General features: G+C 37.9%; 3 protein-coding genes across 5 annotated transcripts; 1 reads left to right on the forward strand and 2 right to left on the reverse strand.

Moving 5' to 3' along the window:
- The first annotated feature begins 613 nt into the window (after positions 1 to 613).
- On the forward strand, positions 614 to 5,231 carry LOC108215211 (uncharacterized). 2 transcript variants are annotated; one of them, XM_017387602.2, is made up of 7 exons: positions 617 to 911; positions 1,753 to 1,810; positions 2,047 to 2,127; positions 2,242 to 2,277; positions 2,747 to 2,986; positions 3,067 to 3,208; positions 4,386 to 5,231. In XM_017387602.2, the coding sequence occupies exons 1-7, from the start codon at positions 733 to 735 to the stop codon at positions 4,835 to 4,837; spliced, it is 1,188 nt and encodes a 395-aa protein (XP_017243091.1). In that variant the 5' UTR covers positions 617 to 732; the 3' UTR covers positions 4,838 to 5,231. The 2 variants fall into 2 exon arrangements, with proteins under 2 accessions (XP_017243092.1, XP_017243091.1); XM_017387603.2 differs by lacking the exon at positions 2,747 to 2,986 and having other exon boundaries at positions 614 to 911; positions 3,046 to 3,208.
- Positions 5,232 to 6,132: 901 nt separating this feature from the next.
- On the reverse strand, positions 6,133 to 9,000 carry LOC108210910 (acetylajmalan esterase-like). Of its 2 annotated transcripts, none has more exons than XM_017382367.2 (6): positions 8,871 to 9,000; positions 8,125 to 8,440; positions 7,388 to 7,600; positions 7,152 to 7,303; positions 6,791 to 7,064; positions 6,133 to 6,611 (listed from the first exon to the last, which is right to left on the reverse strand). In XM_017382367.2, the coding sequence occupies exons 2-6, from the start codon at positions 8,381 to 8,383 to the stop codon at positions 6,382 to 6,384; spliced, it is 1,128 nt and encodes a 375-aa protein (XP_017237856.1). In that variant the 5' UTR covers positions 8,384 to 8,440; positions 8,871 to 9,000; the 3' UTR covers positions 6,133 to 6,381. The 2 variants fall into 2 exon arrangements, with proteins under 2 accessions (XP_017237856.1, XP_017237858.1); XM_017382369.2 differs by lacking the exon at positions 8,871 to 9,000 and having other exon boundaries at positions 6,133 to 6,265; positions 6,368 to 6,611; positions 8,125 to 8,458.
- A 790-nt stretch (positions 9,001 to 9,790) lies between these two features.
- On the reverse strand, positions 9,791 to 13,698 carry LOC108212663 (acetylajmalan esterase). The gene is made up of 5 exons (XM_017384385.2): positions 13,419 to 13,698; positions 11,148 to 11,364; positions 10,908 to 11,058; positions 10,517 to 10,790; positions 9,791 to 10,249 (listed from the first exon to the last, which is right to left on the reverse strand). The coding sequence occupies exons 1-5, from the start codon at positions 13,684 to 13,686 to the stop codon at positions 10,011 to 10,013; spliced, it is 1,149 nt and encodes a 382-aa protein (XP_017239874.2). The 5' UTR covers positions 13,687 to 13,698; the 3' UTR covers positions 9,791 to 10,010.
- Positions 13,699 to 20,446: the final 6,748 nt, after the last annotated feature.

Consider the following 20,446-nt stretch of genomic DNA (forward strand, 5'->3'; position numbering starts at 1 on the left):
GTCTTTTTCCCCAACTTAAATTACGCCAACGGAGCTGAGTATTGTTGGATAAATTTGTAAACGTGCAAGTCAAATACCAGAATAGTGGAATGTTATACCGTAATAAGATCATTAAAATATGTTACACGCATTTTGATGATCTTATCAAATATATATTCATGTAATTTTTTTTTATTTTTTTTTGAATAAATATCTAATTTTTATCAAATAATTTTCTAAAATAATTTACAAAATAATATTTTATAAGTGGATTAAAGTGCGTTCCCGTCCCGGTCTTCCTGTATATACTCTGCTCGGAGGATAGGAGTAACAAATACTCCCTTTGTCCCTTTGGGATATAAACGTTTGTATTCGACGTAAAGACAAAAAAAAATGTATAAAATAATGTAAATAATTAGAAAGAGAAAGAAAAGTATGTAAAGTGGCGAGAATCATTAATATTTAAGTGATAGATCATAGATTTGAAAAAGTGGATGAAAATAGTGGGTGGATGAGATTTATTATAAAAATTTATTATTTTGAGAATGTAATGAAACGTATGGAATTGAACTTTACAGGGAGGGACCTAACACCTGGTTTGAAAAAGAAAAGAAATGTAGCAAGTGACGTAAAAAGATAGGACTCTGGCTAGCCGCCAGCCATGACTCTGTGTCCCTGCCACCTAGTCCAAATCGCCAAGAGCTTAAAACACAACACTCTTGAGTCTTGTAATACTATTGTTAGCATCGAAAGATGTGGGGATTTGGTGGGAAACATTACTGGGGAAGAAGAGACAGAGGAGAACAAGTAGAAGGTGTCATTGTGATATTTGCGTGGATGTCTAGTGAACGCAAGCATGTTCAAAGATTTGTTCAACTCTTCGCTTCTCTTGGCTGGAACTCACTTGTTTGTCACTCCCAATTCCTCAACATGTATGTCTTTCTCCCTCTTTTAATGTTTATTGGGCACTAGTAATTGGTGGTTGTCGAGAACCGGTCCATCTAAAACTTTAAGGTGTTAGAAGAAGGTCCTAATTGGATTTTATACTATATTTCAACAGTTGTTTCTGGGCTGAAGCGAAAGATGTATAGTTTTGTAGATACCAATAGGATTTTTGTAAAGGGGGTTGTTCAGTGGAACCTAGGTTTTGTTATATGATTCATGTAATATTTTTGCTGATAGCAGAAATGTACTCATCTTTTGAAATTTCAGTTCCAGAATTTGGATAATTGTTTTCGATCAAATTACAGAATCTTCTCAAGTCAAATGTCAAAATGTGTTCAAGTGTTGGGAGATTTAATGAACCTAGCTTCGTATAATCACCCAGGAGACAGAACTTAATTCACAGTTTTCTTAGTTGATTATGCCGATTCTGCAAGTGTATGAAAAGATTGACAATCTCACTTTCTTGCGTTGGTTTGTACTATGTGGTTGTATTTATCAAATGTGAATTCTAATGAGCAGTTTGAAAACATTTGTTGCATCAGGTGCAGTCTTTGTTCTATTATGAATGCAACTGCTTTAGACTTTAGAATCGGATAACCTGTTTCTCCAGGTTCAGTTTAGACTTAAGATGATTTTAGACATTCATACATGGTTGCTTATGTTTATTTAATCTAGAGCTTTGAAAACTCATGGGTGAGTATCTACTATGCTCACTTTAATTTAGATGAATGAGTTATCTATTATAATCCTTGATTTGGTTCCTCGGATCTTCATTGCTATGGCGCAGTTTAGATGTCTTGAGTCTTGACATAGTAGCGCCATATGCAGGTTCTTTCCGGAGAAGGGAGCATCGTTGGCATCAGAAATTCTTTATGAGCTTAGTGAGGTAGCTTTAAACATATCACCTTCTTTGTGAGGATGTCACTTCTGTAGTACAGGTTTTACTTGCCTGAATAAATTCTTGGAAACTCTCTTTTGAGTCATATATATGATTTCCCTACGGAATTGGTCAGGATTCTAGTTTACTGGAATCAATTTATAATTCTACAATTTGGACTGTCTAGATTTATTAAATCAGTAACCAGCTAAAATCTATACGATTTTGTTGTGTTGTGCGTGAAGGAGTTAAAAGTAAGGCCATGCCCTGTGGTATTTGCCTCATTTTCTGGTGGACCCAAAGCATGCATGTGTAAAGTTCTTCAGGTACTTTCTTGCAGTGGTTTAGACAACCTTCAATCTATTGATATCAGAGGATCTTAAAATGTCTTGAGTTTTCTTTAGTCGATTTAACCTTATTATGCTTAAATACGTTTGTAGATAATTGAGGAGAATTATGCAGAACAATCCGATCAGGTAAGCCTTCTTTCTTTTTCCTTAATTAATTCGCAATTCTGAACACAGATTTGGACTCACAGCTTTCTTACTCAAACCTTACTCTACTAACAGCAAGACAACTTACTCAAAGCAGCGGTCCCTTCAAGTGTTTCTGCATCAATTACCTGGATTTTTAGCTTATAGAGTTGATCTTTTAGAGCATAATTTACTTTTTAAATAAACGAGTGGCCTATTTCTTAGCTTAAAATGTCGATCTTGTAAAGTAAAATTTACTTTCTGAAATAAACGATTAATCTCTAGGACAAAACAAAACCTGGGATTTTAAATTTCAGAAAAATTAGAACTGCAGTGGCCAGTGTGAGAAAAACATGCATTTCTCGCTACTAAATTGCTTTGATTAAATCAGGCGAAGGATTATAAGTAAAGCTTAGGCTCTTTTGATATAATAAAGTTAGAATGAGCTCGTTGTTTCTTCTATTATTTGTAGGATAAATATCAACTGGTCAGAGATTGCATTTCTGGGCAAATTTTTGATTCGACTCCAGTAGATTTTACCACTGATCTGGGTGCTAATTTCGTTCTTCATCCTACTATTCTAAAAAGATCACACCCTCCTCGTATGGTATCTTGGATTGTGCATAGACTAAAATATATAGGAGATACGTATCTCCTTTACCAATTGGAATCACTGCGTGCTGAGTATTGGCAAATCCTATACTCCACACTTGTAAGTATATATCAGTTTGAAACTACTCAAAGTTGTTGCTACCTCTTCTTCCTTTGTAGCTGAAAATTACACTCGTGCAGCAAATGGGGGCACCATATCTTATTTTGTGCTCAGAAGATGATGATCTTGCTCCTTTTCATACTATATGTAATTTTGCTCAAAGATTAAAAGACCTCGGGGGTGATGTTAAACTGGTGAAGTGGAGTAACTCTTCTCATGTAGGTAGGCTTCTAACTGTTTTTTTTTTCTATGTAACTTTATTACTCAGCAGTGTTTTACTTTATAAAAACTGTCTAGGTTAATTCTTCGTGGCACTCTGTTGAGATGACAATCTAGCTGCTACTACTGAATACATTGAATGAAGTTTTATGTGTGAAATCTTTTGGAGATGACAATATCTTTAAACAGAGAATCCTCTTTAATTGAAGTTATATACTTGCTTCATATTATACTACTAAGTTCTTAAGTTTATTTGCCCAAATTTCCGACCTCATCGTTCCTGGCTTCATCCTCTGGTCTTGCTCTCAGGTTCTAACTAATTAGTATGTGATTAGACTTTAAAATTTCAACATATAGAAATATAACCCCAATAATTTTGAAACATCTGTGTCCTATGTTAGCTCCTGACCAGCTGTTTCCATGAAATCCTGTCTTTGGTTTTACCACTGCATCCAGGGAAATAGTTTAGAGCTTTGATGAAAGGCTTCGTAGAGTGAAATCTTTTATTTCATAAAAGTGTGGTGCAGGAGGTTTAGGCTGTCTAGGAAAGGCAGATTCGTTTCCAGGTAAGCAGTTCTTAGCGTGAGAACTGAAACCCTCAAGATAAAAAAATATCTTAAAATGTGAAGATAAAGAGAAAATTGACCATAATGTGTTTGGTTGGGGTGAATGGAATGGAATGAGGGAAAATAAAAGGAAACAATAGAGGGTAAAAGGGAGGACTTGAAAAAGTGGATGCAAATTTTGTATGATGAGATTTGGGTAGAAAAGAGGTATGATAAGGAATGGAGCATTCCTTCATAAAGTGGAGGGTTTGAGTTCTAGTTAAGGGTGATAGGAATGGAATGGTGTTCGGAATGAAAATATTCAACATTTAGCTAAATTATAGTTCAGATTTCATTCCCTCCATTTTCATTCGCCCCAACCAAACACAACATAAGAGTATAATTTTAGGTTCCTGATTCCAGTGGGGACTGTCACACAGATGTCATTCTTGACTGGATCCCCAACTCTGAGAATTTCTTTACTGATGCAATGTAATTGATGCCTGGATTTACTATTCTAAGTTGTAAAATTATTGATGTCATGTCTACTTAAAGGTATTATTCATCTGATAATAATGCGATATGCTATCCTTTTGCCTTTGAATGTTATTATGGAATGAACTAATGTCATTCAGGTCATTATAAGCATTACCCAGTTGACTATAAGGCAGCTGTGACCGAGCTGCTTGGAAAGGCTGCTGTACTATATTCTAAAAGGATACGACGAATCGACAAGGAAAAGATAGTGCTTGATGGAAAAGAGGATGATGTTGCACCGTCACCAGGCCACCTGGAGAATGCAGCAATGAGCTCGAGTCAGACCATTCATAGGAGAGTTGCTCTTGAATTGAATGACCACTTATTTGTGCCAATCTCTTCTCAGTGTCATGGGGATGAAGCTATTGATTCTGTTCATGATGAATATAAAGAATCTTATGTCCCTATTACTAAGCCACCGGTCATCAAAGCTCATGGAATTCTTGGTCAGGCTCTCTTTGGCTTGTGTGTCCCAGAGGATGTTGATGACTGGCATATAAAACCATCATTATTCTTAGAAAAAAAAGGCATTCGACGTTCAAAGCTCTGATAGTATTCACCTTTCAATTCCGTTTATTGCATTTGACGTTCAAACCTATGATATTGTTGGTTACATATCTCTAAGAAGCTTTGAAACTGCATACTGACAGAGTGAAGGTTATATAATCTGGATCCAGAATATACGGGTTAATGTGAGGTGTCATCATGGCATTGTGGTTTCGGCTGAATGCACAGGCTTCCTATTCAAATTTTCTGCTGCTGCTGCTGCTGAGGGGTCTCTCTGATCTGGAGTTATAAGTTTTAACTAGTTGTACTTTTCTTTTTTGCTTCTTGTAATTTGATGGTATGATAACATGAAGTATAAATCTGTGCTCTTGGAGAAAGTGGTGACTAACTCACTATGTCCAGAAAGAAAAACAGCAATAGAAATCTGTATTCTATAATTATACATCTTTTGATCGCTGTACTTTACTATAAAAGTACAAATTCTCTAAACTATTGACATATAACACAGTCAATTACTCGCAAGGTTTAAATCACAAGTATTTCAAAAAACTTGTTATGTATAAGTACTCAAATGTCAGAACTACTCTTATTTGATGCCTAAAACTATAACCAGATAATTCAAATATCAATCATTAGAGAGTAAATTCTCCAGTATTATCTTAGGCAGCCAGATTATAACTGGCGCTAATGCAGTCCAAGTTCAAAATGTCTAAGACAACGCTCCCTGGAAAAAATATAATCTAGCAGCAATGTAATTGTACAAATTTCGTCAATTTCTAAAACAAGAAATTGGAAAACAAGATCAGCTTGCGAACATATAAGACTACTGCAGATTACCAAGATCATACATCAAAAATGAAGACCAGAGTGCATACAAAAATACAAATGATACGAGACACTCAACCAGATTACCAATACAAAATTTCAATCCAGTATTATGTAGTAATTAGCAAATACATAACATTGGAATAGTACATACCTTATTTATATCAAGATAAATCTGCAGAGATCATAAACCACTCTGTTTCTCCGTGACTTTCAATCTATTCCTAACTCCCCCCTGAAGTTTCTTGGGTGTCCGTTTTATCTTGTATTCTTCTTGACTCGTCCAGATGATTCTTCTAACAAATGCACACTTCCATGGATTGTGGACTTGAGCGACTCCTCTTTTCATCAATACTCTGCCACTAAAAAATGGTTGATATTTACAATTTACAAGATCTTACGTGATTTAATTATCAAAACAAATTGTAATTTGAAATCTTTATAAATAATTTGAAGTAGCTATTTACAGATAATTTGTGAGATGAACCCAGCCAAACATACAACTTGTAACCATAATAATCAAGGCTCAAAAGAAGCTTATATTCCAAATTTCCAACACTTTGGTAAATAGCATGTTCCATATTCGAAAGTTCAAGTCCTTGTCAAGAAGAACCCCTTGTTATTTTCCAGAAATTACATCAAAAACCTGTAACAAATAGGTTTCAAATGGTTCATTTTCTATCATAGATCCCTACAACATATTTTACAACATGATAAACATATGGTATCGCATAAGATATTAACATACTGTATCGTTTTATCCTAATAATCTGTAATTTGAAGACCACAATTAAGCTTAGGTAGAATATCTGCAACGAGCCACTTGGATAGTATACTGTTTGCCGTTTCTGTCAAATGAACTCCATCCCAGCTGATATATTGATCTGGATAGGAACAAACTTGAACATCTGAGCTGCCACAACCTTTATCCGTGAAACTAGAACTACCAATATTTCCACAACAGCCTTTCAACACAGACGTTGCATTAATTCCTGCAAATTATATTGATTACTCACTTAAACTAGCCTGTAACAAGAGATATCTGAAAATATGCTTAAGTTAACATATTATTATGTCCGTACGACATCTGAGTTGCGCAACTGGATTGTCTATTTACTAGTGTTCGTCTTGTGCACAGTGAGTTCATATATGCAATCTATACTAAGATTACCTAGACGTGGAGCATTAATCAGGAGCGTTTTAAAAGCATTGTAGTAATCCGCATACACAATTGTTGTGGCGGGATTCTCTTCTTGCAATGTGGTTATTGCTTTTTGTAGATACTCGTTGTGAAATTCTGCAAAATCATTGAGCTCTTTCAAACATTGATGTTCATCATAAGCTGATTCGTCATTACTTTTGAACATATCTAGGGACACTGGAAAGCAGCCGATTGGAAAGTTTCCTGGGACAATTACTCGGGCGGCCCCAAGACCAACAACTCTCTGAAATTTGATATAAAACAATAACTTCAGGAAAACAAGGTCACTGAACAAGACACTGACGGAAACATCTTAAAGCAAACAACTTACTCTCACTGCACTCTTAATGATCTCAACAACTTCAGGCACCATATTTACTGCCTCCTTAGTGGTTTTGCCTTGTGCCAATGCAAAGTTGTAGTCGTTACCTCCAATTTCCCCAACCATAAACAGGGCATTTTTTAGACTTCCAGGTCTGCAGTCTGTGAAACACCAATTTTCAGTAAGATATATAAAAATGCCAATTCACTATAAATTTGATTTCTAGCGTAATCTTGAGTACCAACCTAAGTCTGCGTTGCAATGTGAATCAAAATAAGCAGACATCCATTCGAGTTGAATGCTAAGGGAACTCTTGGTACCAGATACCATAATGTTTTTCTCTGCCAAGGTATCTGCTGACAATGCAGTAGAACCACCAACCGCAAAGTTTACGCCATGGGTAAAATCTGCCTTGCCTTTCAAATACGGATTTAGCAATGGTATGCCAGCTGCTAATGCTGTTTGATAATTAACAAGAGCGTATACTAGGTGTTACTTTGGGGATGCTAAAAAACACATAAAAATTGAGAAATTTCGCCCATCAAGGCATATTGCGTAGGATATGAATTAAAGAAAATAAACTCGACAGGAATCAAGAAACCTTCTAAAGGTTTTTAAGCCAACATTACTATAATATTGCTCCTTTTTGAAATCGCAACCTGAGATGATACATTGATATCTAGAAATTGCATTTCCTATCAAATTAGATAGATCTATGGAGAGGTTGACTACAGTGTAAGATCTGTAGCACAAAATAAAATGAAAAGAGGTGTTTAGTGTTGGGAATTAAGATAGCAAATCACAATTCACAACAATGGGCACTTACATATATGATTAACAAGAACAGACAAGACCAAATAACGAAACAAAACACGAAGACCAAAACAAGATATAAATCAGAGACCGTAATTATGACTCAAACTTTCCATTTTCTAAAATTTAGAAATGAGTAAACATGAATAAAGAAAATGGAAAGTTCCACCTATGTAATCGATGATTAGTAGTCCATCAGAACAACGGCCAGTTGGTCCCATAGGATTACTCTCGCCATAGGGAAGCCTGGAGCATGCATCTGATGGATTCTCTATCATCCGGTTTCCGGTGTCAGAAACAGAATCTCCAAGCTGATATATCTTATCAATCTCACAACTCTTTAGTATATTAGAACACATTGTAGGTCGAGAATTGAGATACAAGAAACTGATTACTGAGAGCTGAAAGACCACTCTGGTTGAAGCCATTTTCCTCAGAAATAAAACAATAAAAAACAAGGACAATAAATGAGCACTCCAAGTAAACTATGTGGGTGTTTGGCTAAGCTTCTTGGAAGAGCTTCTTGGCTTCTTTTACCACTTTAAGCAGCTTCTATTTTTTACAGAGTGTTTGACAAAAATAAGCCGAGGTGCTTTTTTTGGGTTTTTTAAGTCAGAAGCTGGAAGTAAGGATTGCTAGCTTTTTTTTAGCTTTTTCAGTATATGCATTTTATTATGAAGTTTTAAAAATTTTAATATGTAACAAACTTTATTTATTAATAAACTTTTTATTTATTTTAATAATTTGAATTTTTTTAAAATTTATAAATTTAAATTACCACACTCTCAATTGACTTATAAACAAAAGTTATCCAAATACTTTTAATAACTTATAAGTCAAGTTCACTTATCACTTTTAATCCACTTCTTTACTTTAAGCAATAAGTCACTTCTTTTAAGTTAAGCCAAACGGCCCCTATATATATTCAGCTGTCCCACCTAGTTATTTTTTCTTCATTCTTCTTCCTCAGGTAACCATCTTACCTACTTTGATGATAGCACTTGTATATTTAGTACAAATATTGTGGGGGAGATGTCCCCTGTTTCTTTAACTTAACTGGCTAATGTTGTTGCTTTCCATGCGAGTCTATTTGTTGGGCCTTAAAAGTCCGGTTTTAAAAGCCATTTTCGACTTTAAGTTCAAAAATGTTTATTTACGTAATAAGTCAAAAGTCAACCTTTCATACGTAATACCTCGATGCCAATCTGACTTAAAACTTTTATAGTTAAATAATTTCTTTTTACTTTTTTTATAAAAATTATTCATAAGACATAACCCATAAATCACTTTTATTATTATTATTATTTATTATTATTATTATATTTTTAATAACTCACATGTCATTAAATCATGTTAAGTCATAAATACATGGGGTGTTTGGCCAAAGCTTAAAAGTCTGTCCTTTGGATTTATAAGTTAGAAGCATTTATTCGTAACGTCCTACCGTTTGTATAAAAAGTTAAGAAGTACTAAAAGAAGTGAATAATACTAGCTTTTGTTGCATGACTTCTGCTTCTTTTCCAAAAATTTTAATGACTCATAAGTTTTGTTTCTAAATTCTCCAAATCATTAGCTCAGCCTAACAGACTCACGTCAATTTAAAAGATAACTAAAGTAAATTTGATTGTTCTCCTGTTACAAAAAAACACAAAGGTCATTTAAGCATTAATTTGTTCTTGTTTTTTCTTTTGCGTTCAAGCTGCAAGAATAGTTGCATTTTCAAGTTCTGGTGTCCAGAAACAACATTCAGAGGCATGTTAATGGACTATGCTAAATTTCCAGTCCACATATCAGTGACGCGAGAGTGTAGTAATGACACTATATGGCTAATAACTGAAGAATATACTGTCTTTTGTAGGCAACCAGAAAAAAGTGTGCCGAGTTTAAGTAAGACAGAACAGAGTGAAATATTATGTAAGAAATGACACCTTGCGCCAAAGATAAAGCCGCTGGTTCACCAGAAGGACTAGTCTCTATGCCCATCGCCGTACTTTAACCTTGATTTGGCATAAGATGTATCATATGATTTGAATATAATTTGCTAGATGTTTTATCCTAATGATCTACAACTTGAAGAGCACACTTAAGCTTTGGTGTTATATCTGCTAGAAGCCACTTGGATAGAACACTGTAAGCTTTTCTTGTCAAGTGAATTCCATCCCAACTGATATATCGATCAGGATATAAACAAACTTGAGCATTTAAGCTTCCACAACCTCCAGATGTCGGGGAACTTTCACTGTCAATGCCACCATTTCCGCAACACGGTTCTAGTGCAGATTTTGCATCTATACCTATCATAAACATATCAAATATAAGCATATTAGTGTACATTATGATTTGGGCATATAACAGAAACACGCAGACATGTGAACTACATTTTCACCTTTATGACCTCTCTTTACAACCAAAAATATTGTAATTACTTAAGTAACTAGCCTACAGAAAAATATGCTTGTTTGAGATATTATTTTGTGTGTGACGTTATCTACTAAAAATATATAAACGATGACTTTCTTGTGCATAATGAGTTATCAAATTCATTTTACAGTAAGAGTTACCTAGATATGGAGCATTATACAGAAGCCAATTAAAGGCATTGTAATAATCTCCATACACAATTGTAGTGCCAGGATTCTCTTCTTGCAATGTGATTATTGCTTGCTGCAGATACTGGTTGTGAAATGCTGCAAGATCATTGAAATCTTTCAAACATCGATGTTCGTCATAGGCTGATTTGCTATCACTTTTAAACATTATCAGGGTCATTGGAAAACAACCAATTGGAAAATTTCCTGGAACAATTATACGGGAAGCCCCAAGATCAATGACTCTCTGGATTAAGACAAACCAGGACATGAAAAGAAAACGAAAATTAAAGCGAGCATGTAGACACTGCAATCAATTAGATAGACGAAAATATCAAAAACCTTGTTGGACTAGAGAACTTACTCTAACCGCATCTCTAATGATTTCAACAACTTCAGGAACCAGTGTTTTTGCTTCTTCAATAGATTTGCCTTGTGCTAATGCAAAATTATAATCATTACCTCCTGTTTCTCCGACCATAAATAGAGCATGTTTAAAATTTCCAGGACACAGTCTGCGAAAAGTATGCACCAATTTTTATGTTAAGTTATATGCAAATTACAGTTCAAGAAAAGCAAGATCGATAATTTAGTTCTTGAGTACCTATTTATGTGTGTGTTGCATTGTGAAGCAAAAAAGGTGGACATCCAGTCAAGTTGAATGCCAAGGGTACTACTGGTACCCAATAGCATAATGTCTTTCTCTGCCAGAGCATATTCTGACAAAGCTGTGGAACCACCAACCGCAAAGTTTACGCCATGGGTAAAGTTTGCATTGCCTTTTAAATAGGGATTGAGAAATGGTATACCAGCTGCTAGAGCTGTTTGAAAATGAATGAAATTGTAATTTAGCCTCCTCCATCCTCGGGACCAACAAGGGTTATGCGTTTGCTTTAGAGATTGTTATAAGGCTATGAAAAGATTGACTAATTGATGTTTTATGCAGCAAGTCATGTGTACAAAACTGAAATAAACATAGTATGGCCATAAAAACTGCATGCAATCAAGAATCTTGCTACAAATTTCTTAGCCAATGACAGCACTAAACGGTATCTAGAAATCGTTTCATTGTCCTATTGCATTGCTTTATTATTCATTACTTCCATAGTATTCGCTAATCTAGGAGTAAATAGAACAGGGAAACAATTTAGGAACAAATGAAGCCATGTTTGTTTAAAAGGATTATAATCTCTAACTACATTATTTAGGATTGTTATCTCATGGAATTGTATTGCAATTACTTTTTTGATTCATTTCAATGGAATTATAATACCTTCTCTCACAAGGCACTCTAATCCAATAAAAACAGACTAAAACAATGATAATGATATAAATTTATGGGATTATCTAAAATTATGATAAATATGGTGACAATAGGGAATATAATCTCTTCAACAAACACTCTGTTCTTTACAAGCTAGCAAATTAAAAGAAAAGAGTATTCGCTAAAGGAGATGATTTCAACTGGAATTTTAATTGATTTTATATAGTTTATGGATTTTAATGCATTGTATCTGATTTTAATTTTATGCGGATTTTGGATAAAATGTCATAGACTTGGTGAAAGTCTTTAAAATCTTAATTTTAATTGAATACCCTCGGATTTCATAAATGAAAAAAAAAAAAATCTTTTAAAATCTCAATTGAATATACTCATCGAGTAAATGGAAGAGAGAAACATTTTAGAATGAAATGGAATGAGGCTGCTGTCTTATTTCAATTATGGCGAATCATTAACAAAGCAGACTCTTTATGGATTGAGTGGTTATATAGATATGAGCTCCGAAGCAAAGGGTTTTGGACAATGAAAATCCCTTCGAAATGCTCATGGTCTTGGCGTCGAATTTTAAACAGTAGAGCTAAGGCTCTGAGATTTATTTCGTACACCCCGGGTGAGTCTTCAAGCTTTCTGTTTTGGCACGATCCCTGGATTAATCACACACCTCTTATCAGCACTTTTGGTACTTCTTTGATGTTGGCTCTACATTCGCATAGTATGGCTCCTGTTAGTAGTTTGCAGGCAAATGGAACTTGGGTGTTTGGGGTCAGAAATTACCGCTTGATTAGAGAGCTTCGAGGGTTGTGTGCAAATATTCACGTCGGGAGAATTGACAAGATTATCTGGAATGGTGCAGGTAGCCAAGGAGAGCCTATTAAGATCTCGCTCATTTATAATAATATCTCAATGCATCCTCCCCAGCCTCCTTGGTACCAATTTGTTTGGAGCAAATTTCAAATTCCTAAATTTGCTTTCACCTCCTGGCTAATATTAAAAGAGCGTATGTTGACTAAAGATCGTATGGAAAAGCTTGGCATGGTAACCAGTCAACAATGTATTCTGTGTTTGAACTCTAATGAAACTCATGCGCATTTGTTTTGCGACTGCATATTTACAAGAATTGTGTTGACTGCTTGCCCTGCTGCTCTGTGCTCTACTTGGGGTGACTACTGTTCTGGTAGATTCACTGTCAATAGCCTAGATAAAACTCGTACTGCTGTGGTGAACCTTTTTATCTCGGCTGTGTTTTATTTTATTTGGAGAGAAAGAAATTTACGTATCCACAATCCTGGAAAATTCCACTCGGCAACTGACACTATTCACATGATTCAAGAGGCTGTGCGTAGCAAGTTACACACTTCTGTAGGATTTCAGAAGAAGGCTTTACAGGACCCCTCATTAATTAGTTTTATATTTTAATCATTTATGCCCAAGTGATTCTTGTTTCTGGGAGCTAGTTTTAGTTTGTATGTCTAGGTGTTTCCTTTGCGGGGTATGCCCTTGCTATGTGTAATCCTTTGTGTTTTTATATCCAATTTAATTTAGCAAAAACAAAAAAAAAAGAAATGGTATATTAAAGATGGAAGTAAGTGTTACCAAAGTGGTCAATCATGAGCATTCCATCGGAGCAACGGCCAGTTGGTCCCCGAGGGAAATTCTGACCATAAGGAAGGCTGCCGCATGCATCCAGGGGATCCTCCACGATACGATTTCCAGTGTCTGAAAGAGAGTCTCCAAGCTGATATATCTTATCAATCTTACAATTTGTTAATATAGCAAAACAGATTGCAGGCCGAGCATGGAGGTACAACAAGAAGCAGAGTATGAGCTGCAGCTGAAACAAGACTCGGGTGGAGGAGGACATTCTCTCACAGACACTCAAAGTACAATCCAAGCTCCACATTTTATCAAACTATTAAATGAGTATTTAAATATACTGATGGACTTGGTTTCTGTCCCTTTCTCTCTCTCTCCAGAATGGGAGAGCCGTTCCTGTGTTTATGTATATGTGTGTATGGAGTTTCATTCTTCTCCCCCTTTCTCTCTCTTCTTTCTTTCCCTTTTATACTCCCTCTCCTCCTGAGTCATCTTTTCCTCTTTCCCTCTCTTTGAGACACCTTGGCTATTCTATTACTAGAGTAGGTGATTAATATAGATAATTACAACAGGCAGATAGGTGAGCTGGAAGGGAAGGATGGGTGTTATTTTGGGAGGATGACACGTGTCGTCTTGCTACGCTACAGTGTTTTTGTGTGGGACCCAGCGGGGGCAAGGTGGGATTAGCTTAAGGGTTGTAGGGATAGCCTACGGTCCTTGCATTGCTTCTGGTCCTTGCAGGAATGTAGTCTTAAGAGGTGCGTTGACAGGTGTTCTTACGAATGGAAGACATGTGTCTTCGTCGGGGGCTAAGCAGGCATGGTAGGGATCGCAGGGCAGGCTGGGTTTCAAGGGGAGATAGTCTCAGACCCTAAGGTCCTCTGGCAAGGGTCGATTTTTGAGTCTATCATTTGCCCTCGTGGTGGGGGAGCCTTCTTTAGGAGGCTTCGGTTGTGTTGTCTCAGTATTGCTTGAAGACCAGTCTTACCCAGTTGGGATGAATAAGACCAGGGTACTTCTTTTGGCCCAAAAGTGGGCATTGAAAGGGGATAGTGACAAGGATGAATGCCTTAGCGACATTGAGTAGGGGAGAAAGGCACTATCTCTGAGGGGGCGGAAGCCTCGGTTCAGGGCTCGGATGTTGGGGAGAGGGATCTCTTAGGAGAACAAGGATGGAGGCTCCGGAAGGAAGCACCAAGGGGCTTCAGCGGGCTGGTCCCTTGGCCTTTTCGGAGAAGAAAGTCTTTATAGTTCCGTACAAGGAAGAGGTGATGGAGGTCATTCCTAGCGGGGACGTAACTATGTTGCAAGGAGGGCTTCAGCTGCATTTTCGGCGAAAGGTTTGACATGGCGATTGCCGGATCTTCCCAAGCTGGGGTATAGGAGACGAAGAGGGCTGAAGGAGCGAGGTGGGTGAAGGAGTTGAAAGGGGTTTTAACGAGTAAGTCTGGGGAGCTCGATGCTGAGAAGAACAAAGTGATGGGGTTGGAAGAGAAACTACATTCTCCAGAGAAGGCTCTCGAAGAGGAGGTAAAAAATACATCTCTTCTGTGTTTGGATATCGAGAAGTTGCAAAAGGTGTGCAAGAAACTTTAGAAAAGAAGGAGAAGGATGTGGTTATCACGTACAAGGATGTTGTTGAGAAATACCAAAAGTCGAAAGAGTTCGAAGAGTTGGTGAATTTGAAGGCTGGGTATCACCATGAAGGTTTTAATGACTGCATCACTTTTGTTGGGGTGGGGAATGCGGTGGATCCAGTCGTCCATAACTATTTTAACTTTTTGTTTTATGAGTTCGTGATGGTGTATCAACTATTTTGACTATTTTGTTTTATGACTTTGTCCCATACGGTTTGTGTAACCATTTTATTAGGATGTTTTTATATTTAAACTGATTTTGTTGATCTTATTGAAATCATGTTGAACTAGTGGAATTGTCATACTGTCCTCGATGGAAGGAGTAATATTTAAGTTACTTTTGTATAATCAAGGAGTTGTAGTGGAGGTAATCTATGCATGTTAGGTATTTGGGTAAGGCCTGGGGGCTGTAGTGAACCTTAGAGCCGTAGTGATTGGCCGTTGGATTAGAGCTGTAGGGTTGTCTGGGTTGCGGTGAACCTTAGAGCCGTAGCGAAGGTGGGCTACGTATGTTGGTTGTTTGGTCAAACCCGTAAGGTTGTGTGATCATTCTTTTCTTTTCTTTCCTTCTAGACACCTTGGCTCCTCTATAACTAGAGTAGGTGACCAGGATAAATAAGTGGAACAGGCAGGCAGGTGAGTCAGAGAGTGGGAGACAGGTGTTGCCTTGCTAGCCCACTGTGTAATATTATGGGGCCCAGTTTGGGGTTTCCGTTGGGAAATGATGCGGCCCCTATGATGCTTACGGTCAGGAGGGACCCTACGAGGCTTACGGTCAGGAAGGATCCTACGGGGCTTACGATCCTTACAAGTAGGTAGCCTCAAGAGGCGTGTCTTTCTTACGGCTTGGCTATGGGATTGATATTTGGTCTATCATTTTGCCCTCGTAGTGAGGGGGCCTTCTTTAGGAGGGCCCTTCGTGTTTTTCCTTTCGGTGGATCTTCTTGGGGGGGGGGGGGGACGGGAAGATCTTGTTGGTGAAGGTTGTTGATAAGCATCCTTTTGTTTTAGTAGCGTGGGAGACGAATCGGAAGGGGATAGTTCGGAAAGTGGGAGCATTTTGGTGGGGTTTGATGGAGAGGGGGACACGTCAGGCGATGAAGTCTCTATAGGTAAACTAGTTCGTGGTAAGTTGCCAGTTGTTAGTGAAAAGCGAAAGGTGGAGGAAATTGTAAGGGGTAAAGGAAAGGGAAAATCAGAAAAGTTGGAGAAGGATGCAGTTATCACATACAAGGACGCTGTGGAAAACTTTCAGAAATTTGAAGAGTTTGAGGAGCTAGTGGACCTGAAGGCCGAAGAGGTTTTCAGTGATTCCTTTGTCGTGTGTTGGTGGTTGAAACTGTTTTGTTTTGTTTAATATTTACTGCCTGGACAATTTATGTGTTTATCCTGCATTTTGGGGGACAAGTTGATCACTTGTATTTTGATTTCTGTTTTTTGTATCGAAGATGATTTATGCTGGGATATTTTCGAATGCAGATGTTAGATGTTCTATTTAAGAAATATTATGTGAGACTTATGCTTCAAAATTATTCTTTCGTCATATCATATCTTGTTTGTTTCCTGGAAATGAAAAATGTGCCTAGGTTAAAAGTCAAACCCTTGTGGCCTTCTTTAATCTCATCATGTTTGTTTCTAAAAATAAAAGTGATCTTGTAATTGTGTCCATTCTTTGAGCTTGAAATGACTGTCGTGTTTTCAAGGCCGTAGATGGGGCTTGATTAGCGTGTTTTCGTAGGCTTCTTGCAATAGTTAACCCTGTAGTGATTTAATGTCGTGACGATTTAGTGTGCCGTGGAATAAAAAATGGAGCCGCGTGTTTAATAATGTGTCGGGCCCTTCGAAAACTGGAGTAATCTTTGAGGTTACTCCATGGGTGATGTCTGTTAGGGCGATATGGTCTAGTGATTGAAATAAGCGTTAGAATGAGGGAGTCGTAGGGCCGTAGCATTGGTAGGCTACATATGCTGGCCGGGTGGTGAACTGCATATACGAACATCGCGAAGAATATCCCCGTTTTGGGTTTGCAGATAAAAGACAGTACTCTGCCTGATCGCATCTGTGTTAAGTTCGATAGTTGTGTATCAAACTAAGAAAGTTTATGCTAAATTTTATGGAAAGTCTGGACAGTGAGAAGCTGAACATATGCAGATGTTTAATACTGAGCTTCAACTATTTTGGGGTTTGTTTTTATTACTTTGTAAATAGTTACTTATTTCTTGTGTTCGGGAGGAAGGGTTATCACCTTTTGATTGCAAAAATTTGAATACATACTCGCTTGGCGATGCAAAGAGATTTTTAGTTATTATTTAGTTGTATAGCTGACAGATTTCCAACTTCAAAAAATCTTATACTTTAAATAAGAGAGCCGTAGGGTCGTAGCGATGGTAGGCTACGTATGGTGGCCGGGTGGTGAAGTAGCCAGATCCACAGTCGTAAGGGAGCTGTGGATGTGGGGTATCCATTGTAGGGCCGTAGCGATGGTAGGCTACGTACGTTGGCCGGGTGGTGAAGTAGCCAGATCCACAGTCGCAAGGGAGCTGTGGATGTGGGGTATCCACTGTAGGGCCGTAGCGATGGTAGGCTACGTACGTTGGCCGGGTGGTGAAGTAGCCAGATCCACAGTCCCACGGGAGCTGTGGATGTGGGCTATCCACTGTAGGGCCGTAGCGATGGTAGGCTACGTACGTTGGCCGGGTGGTGAAGTAGCCAGATCCACAGTCGCAGGGGAGCTGTGGATGTGGGCTATCCACTGTAGGGCCGTAGCGATGGTAGGCTACGTACGTTGGTCGGGTGGTGAAGTAGCCAGATCCACAGTCGCAGGGGAGCTGTGGATGTGGGCTATCCACTGTAGGGCCGTAGCGATGGTAGGCTACGTACGTTGGCCGGGTGGTGAAGTAGCCAGATCCACAGTCGCAGGGGAGCTGTGGATGTGGGCTATCCACTGTAGGGCCGTAGCGATGGTAGGCTACGTATGTTGGCCGATTTGGGGGGGGGGGGTTGTAATACAGCAACAGTAGGTGAATGCCGGCGTCTGTGATTGGGCGACCAGGATCTCCTTCTGTGCCTGCGTTGGGAGCTACGACGATCATAGGGGGTTCTCCAAAGACGGGTTTTGGAGCTCGTCGAGCTGCGAGATTTCGAGGAGGAGCGAACTGGTCTATGGAAGCTCCTTTCTTCTGTCTCAAAAGAGGGAGATAGTGGACAATCATGTGAGGAAGATGTGGGGAATCGGGTAGTTTGAGATCCTGATGCTTCAGAAGGTATATACGGTGGGTGGTACATGCCATAGTAATTGGCGGCCATCTGGGCGGCCAAGTTGTCCATCTGTTCTTGAAGGTATTTCTGCTGGGCTTCGTATTGGTAGTAATAGTTGTAATCGTAATTCTGTGGTTAGTTGACTTTTCACTCATGGTTAGGATTAGATTAGGGTTCTTTCTTTTCTGGTCGTTGTTTTTTAGCTGTTGGTGGTAAGTTATCACGGGTTTTGTTCTTCATTCCCCGGCGGCGCCGCCAATTTGATGGACTTGGTTTCTGTCCCTTTCTCTCTCTCTCCAGAATGGGAGAGCCGTTCCTGTGTTTATGTATATGTGTGTATGGAGTTTCATTCTTCTCCCCCTTTCTCTCTCTTCTTTCTTTCCCTTTTATACTCCCTCTCCTCCTGAGTCATCTTTTCCTCTTTCCCTCTCTTTGAGACACCTTGGCTATTCTATTACTAGAGTAGGTGATTAATATAGATAATTACAACAGGCAGATAGGTGAGCTGGAAGGGAAGGATGGGTGTTATTTTGGGAGGATGACACGTGTCGTCTTGCTACGCTACAGTGTTTTTGTGTGGGACCCAGCGGGGGCAAGGTGGGATTAGCTTAAGGGTTGTAGGGATAGCCTACGGTCCTTGCATTGCTTCTGGTCCTTGCAGGAATGTAGTCTTAAGAGGTGCGTTGACAGGTGTTCCTACGGATGGAAGACATGTGTCTTCATCGGGGGCTAAGCAGGCATGGTAGGGATCGCAGGGTAGGCTGGGTTTCAAGGGGAGATAGTCTCAGACCCTAAGGTCCTCTGGCAAGGGTCGATTTTTGAGTCTATCATATACTAACTGCAAGGTTGGTGAAGTCAAACCTACTCATAATTCAAAGAATTTGTTGTTTTTCCAAGTAATAATGCAAGATGCTATTCAGTGGCATTTGTCAAGTGCCTTCACTCTTGGTTTAGTTTTGTAAAATATCTATGCTCACTCAACAGTCGACACTATGCGGTATAACATGTGTTCCTTTTTTATCTTTTAGAGTCTGGGATGATAACGGGTTGAGTCGGGTCGGGTTTCTTGAGATCCAGACTCAATTCATTATATTTCCGTTCGGGTTGGCTTCGGTTCCGGATATGAAAGATGAATATCCACATTTGATTTGTAGGGTATTTTCGAGTTCGGGTTCGGATTCAGGTCAAATTCGGATACCTAAAAAATAAAATTAAATAAAAATCAAAAATAATATATCTATAAAAAAAAGTGATGATTGATTTTTTAAATTTAGAAATTAAAAAGGGTTTTACATGTTTTATTTAGTACGATAAACACGTGAAACATGTTAATTTATTGTATACAATCATTTAACTTATCATTTACATTTTATTATTTTTAGATTTTTTAATGCATAATAATTGAGAAAAATAAAATTCTGATGAAATGAATATAAATTCTGTATTGCGCATATAAAATTAAGTAAACTGTTAATATTCATACCTAATAATTGATAATATTTCAATATATATATACTTTACATTAACATATAACACATATATATATCGGGTCTTTATCGGGTCTCGGGTTCAGATCATGTTTAACTCGGGTTTCGGGTTTCGGATCGGGTCTCGGTTCGAAATACCTGAGATCCAGATTTAGATTCAAACTTTTCCGGATTTAAAAATAAGATCCAGATCCAAAAAAATTGGGTTCGGGTGGATCCAATCGCGTCGGAACAGGTCGGGTATTCATCGGGTCGGGTAAAACTGCCAATCCCTGTTTATAACTACTTGAAGAACACAAAAACAGCACAAGTTCAACTGCTTGAATTTTATGGATTTAATATGGATTTCGTAAAATTAAGCGTGGAGATTGGTTCTTTTTTTTACATCATACATTATTAATCTCTCCGTCCCAAAATAATGATCATTTTGATTTTTGCACGTAATTTGAGGTGTTCAAAATATATTTTTGTATATTTCAATTTTTTTTCTTGAATAAAACTTTAACATATATATTTATGTTAAGGGAATGAAAATTAAAATATTAATGTGTAAAAATATATTTTTTAGTACTTAAACTACGTGCACAAAGTCAAATCGACTGCTATTTTGAAATCGATTTTTCTATGGTGTGCCCATGGCCGCACA

Source organism: Daucus carota, chromosome 3, assembly GCF_001625215.2.
Source record: "Daucus carota subsp. sativus chromosome 3, DH1 v3.0, whole genome shotgun sequence".
Taxonomy (NCBI): domain Eukaryota; kingdom Viridiplantae; phylum Streptophyta; class Magnoliopsida; order Apiales; family Apiaceae; genus Daucus; species Daucus carota.

Bases quoted from the DNA above. Each gene is read 5' to 3' on its own strand.
- LOC108210910 (XM_017382367.2), bottom strand. From the start codon at position 8,383: ATGGCTTCAACCAGAGTGGTCTTTCAGCTCTCAGTAATCAGTTTCTTG. The intron at 7,601-8,124 runs GTGGAACTTTCC...ATTATCAAACAG, and splicing joins ACTAATCATCGATTACATAG to CATTAGCAGCTGGCATACCA. The intron at 7,304-7,387 runs GTTGGTACTCAA...GGTGTTTCACAG, and splicing joins ACATTGCAACGCAGACTTAG to ACTGCAGACCTGGAAGTCTA.
- LOC108212663 (XM_017384385.2), bottom strand. From the start codon at position 13,686: ATGTCCTCCTCCACCCGAGTCTTGTTTCAGCTGCAGCTCATACTCTGC. The intron at 11,365-13,418 runs GTAACACTTACT...ATTTTCAAACAG, and splicing joins GCTCATGATTGACCACTTTG to CTCTAGCAGCTGGTATACCA. The intron at 11,059-11,147 runs GTACTCAAGAAC...TACTTTTCGCAG, and splicing joins TGCAACACACACATAAATAG to ACTGTGTCCTGGAAATTTTA.
- LOC108215211 (XM_017387602.2), top strand. From the start codon at position 733: ATGTGGGGATTTGGTGGGAAACATTACTGGGGAAGAAGAGACAGAGGA. The intron at 912-1,752 runs GTATGTCTTTCT...CGCCATATGCAG, and splicing joins CACTCCCAATTCCTCAACAT to GTTCTTTCCGGAGAAGGGAG. The intron at 1,811-2,046 runs GTAGCTTTAAAC...TTGTGCGTGAAG, and splicing joins TTCTTTATGAGCTTAGTGAG to GAGTTAAAAGTAAGGCCATG.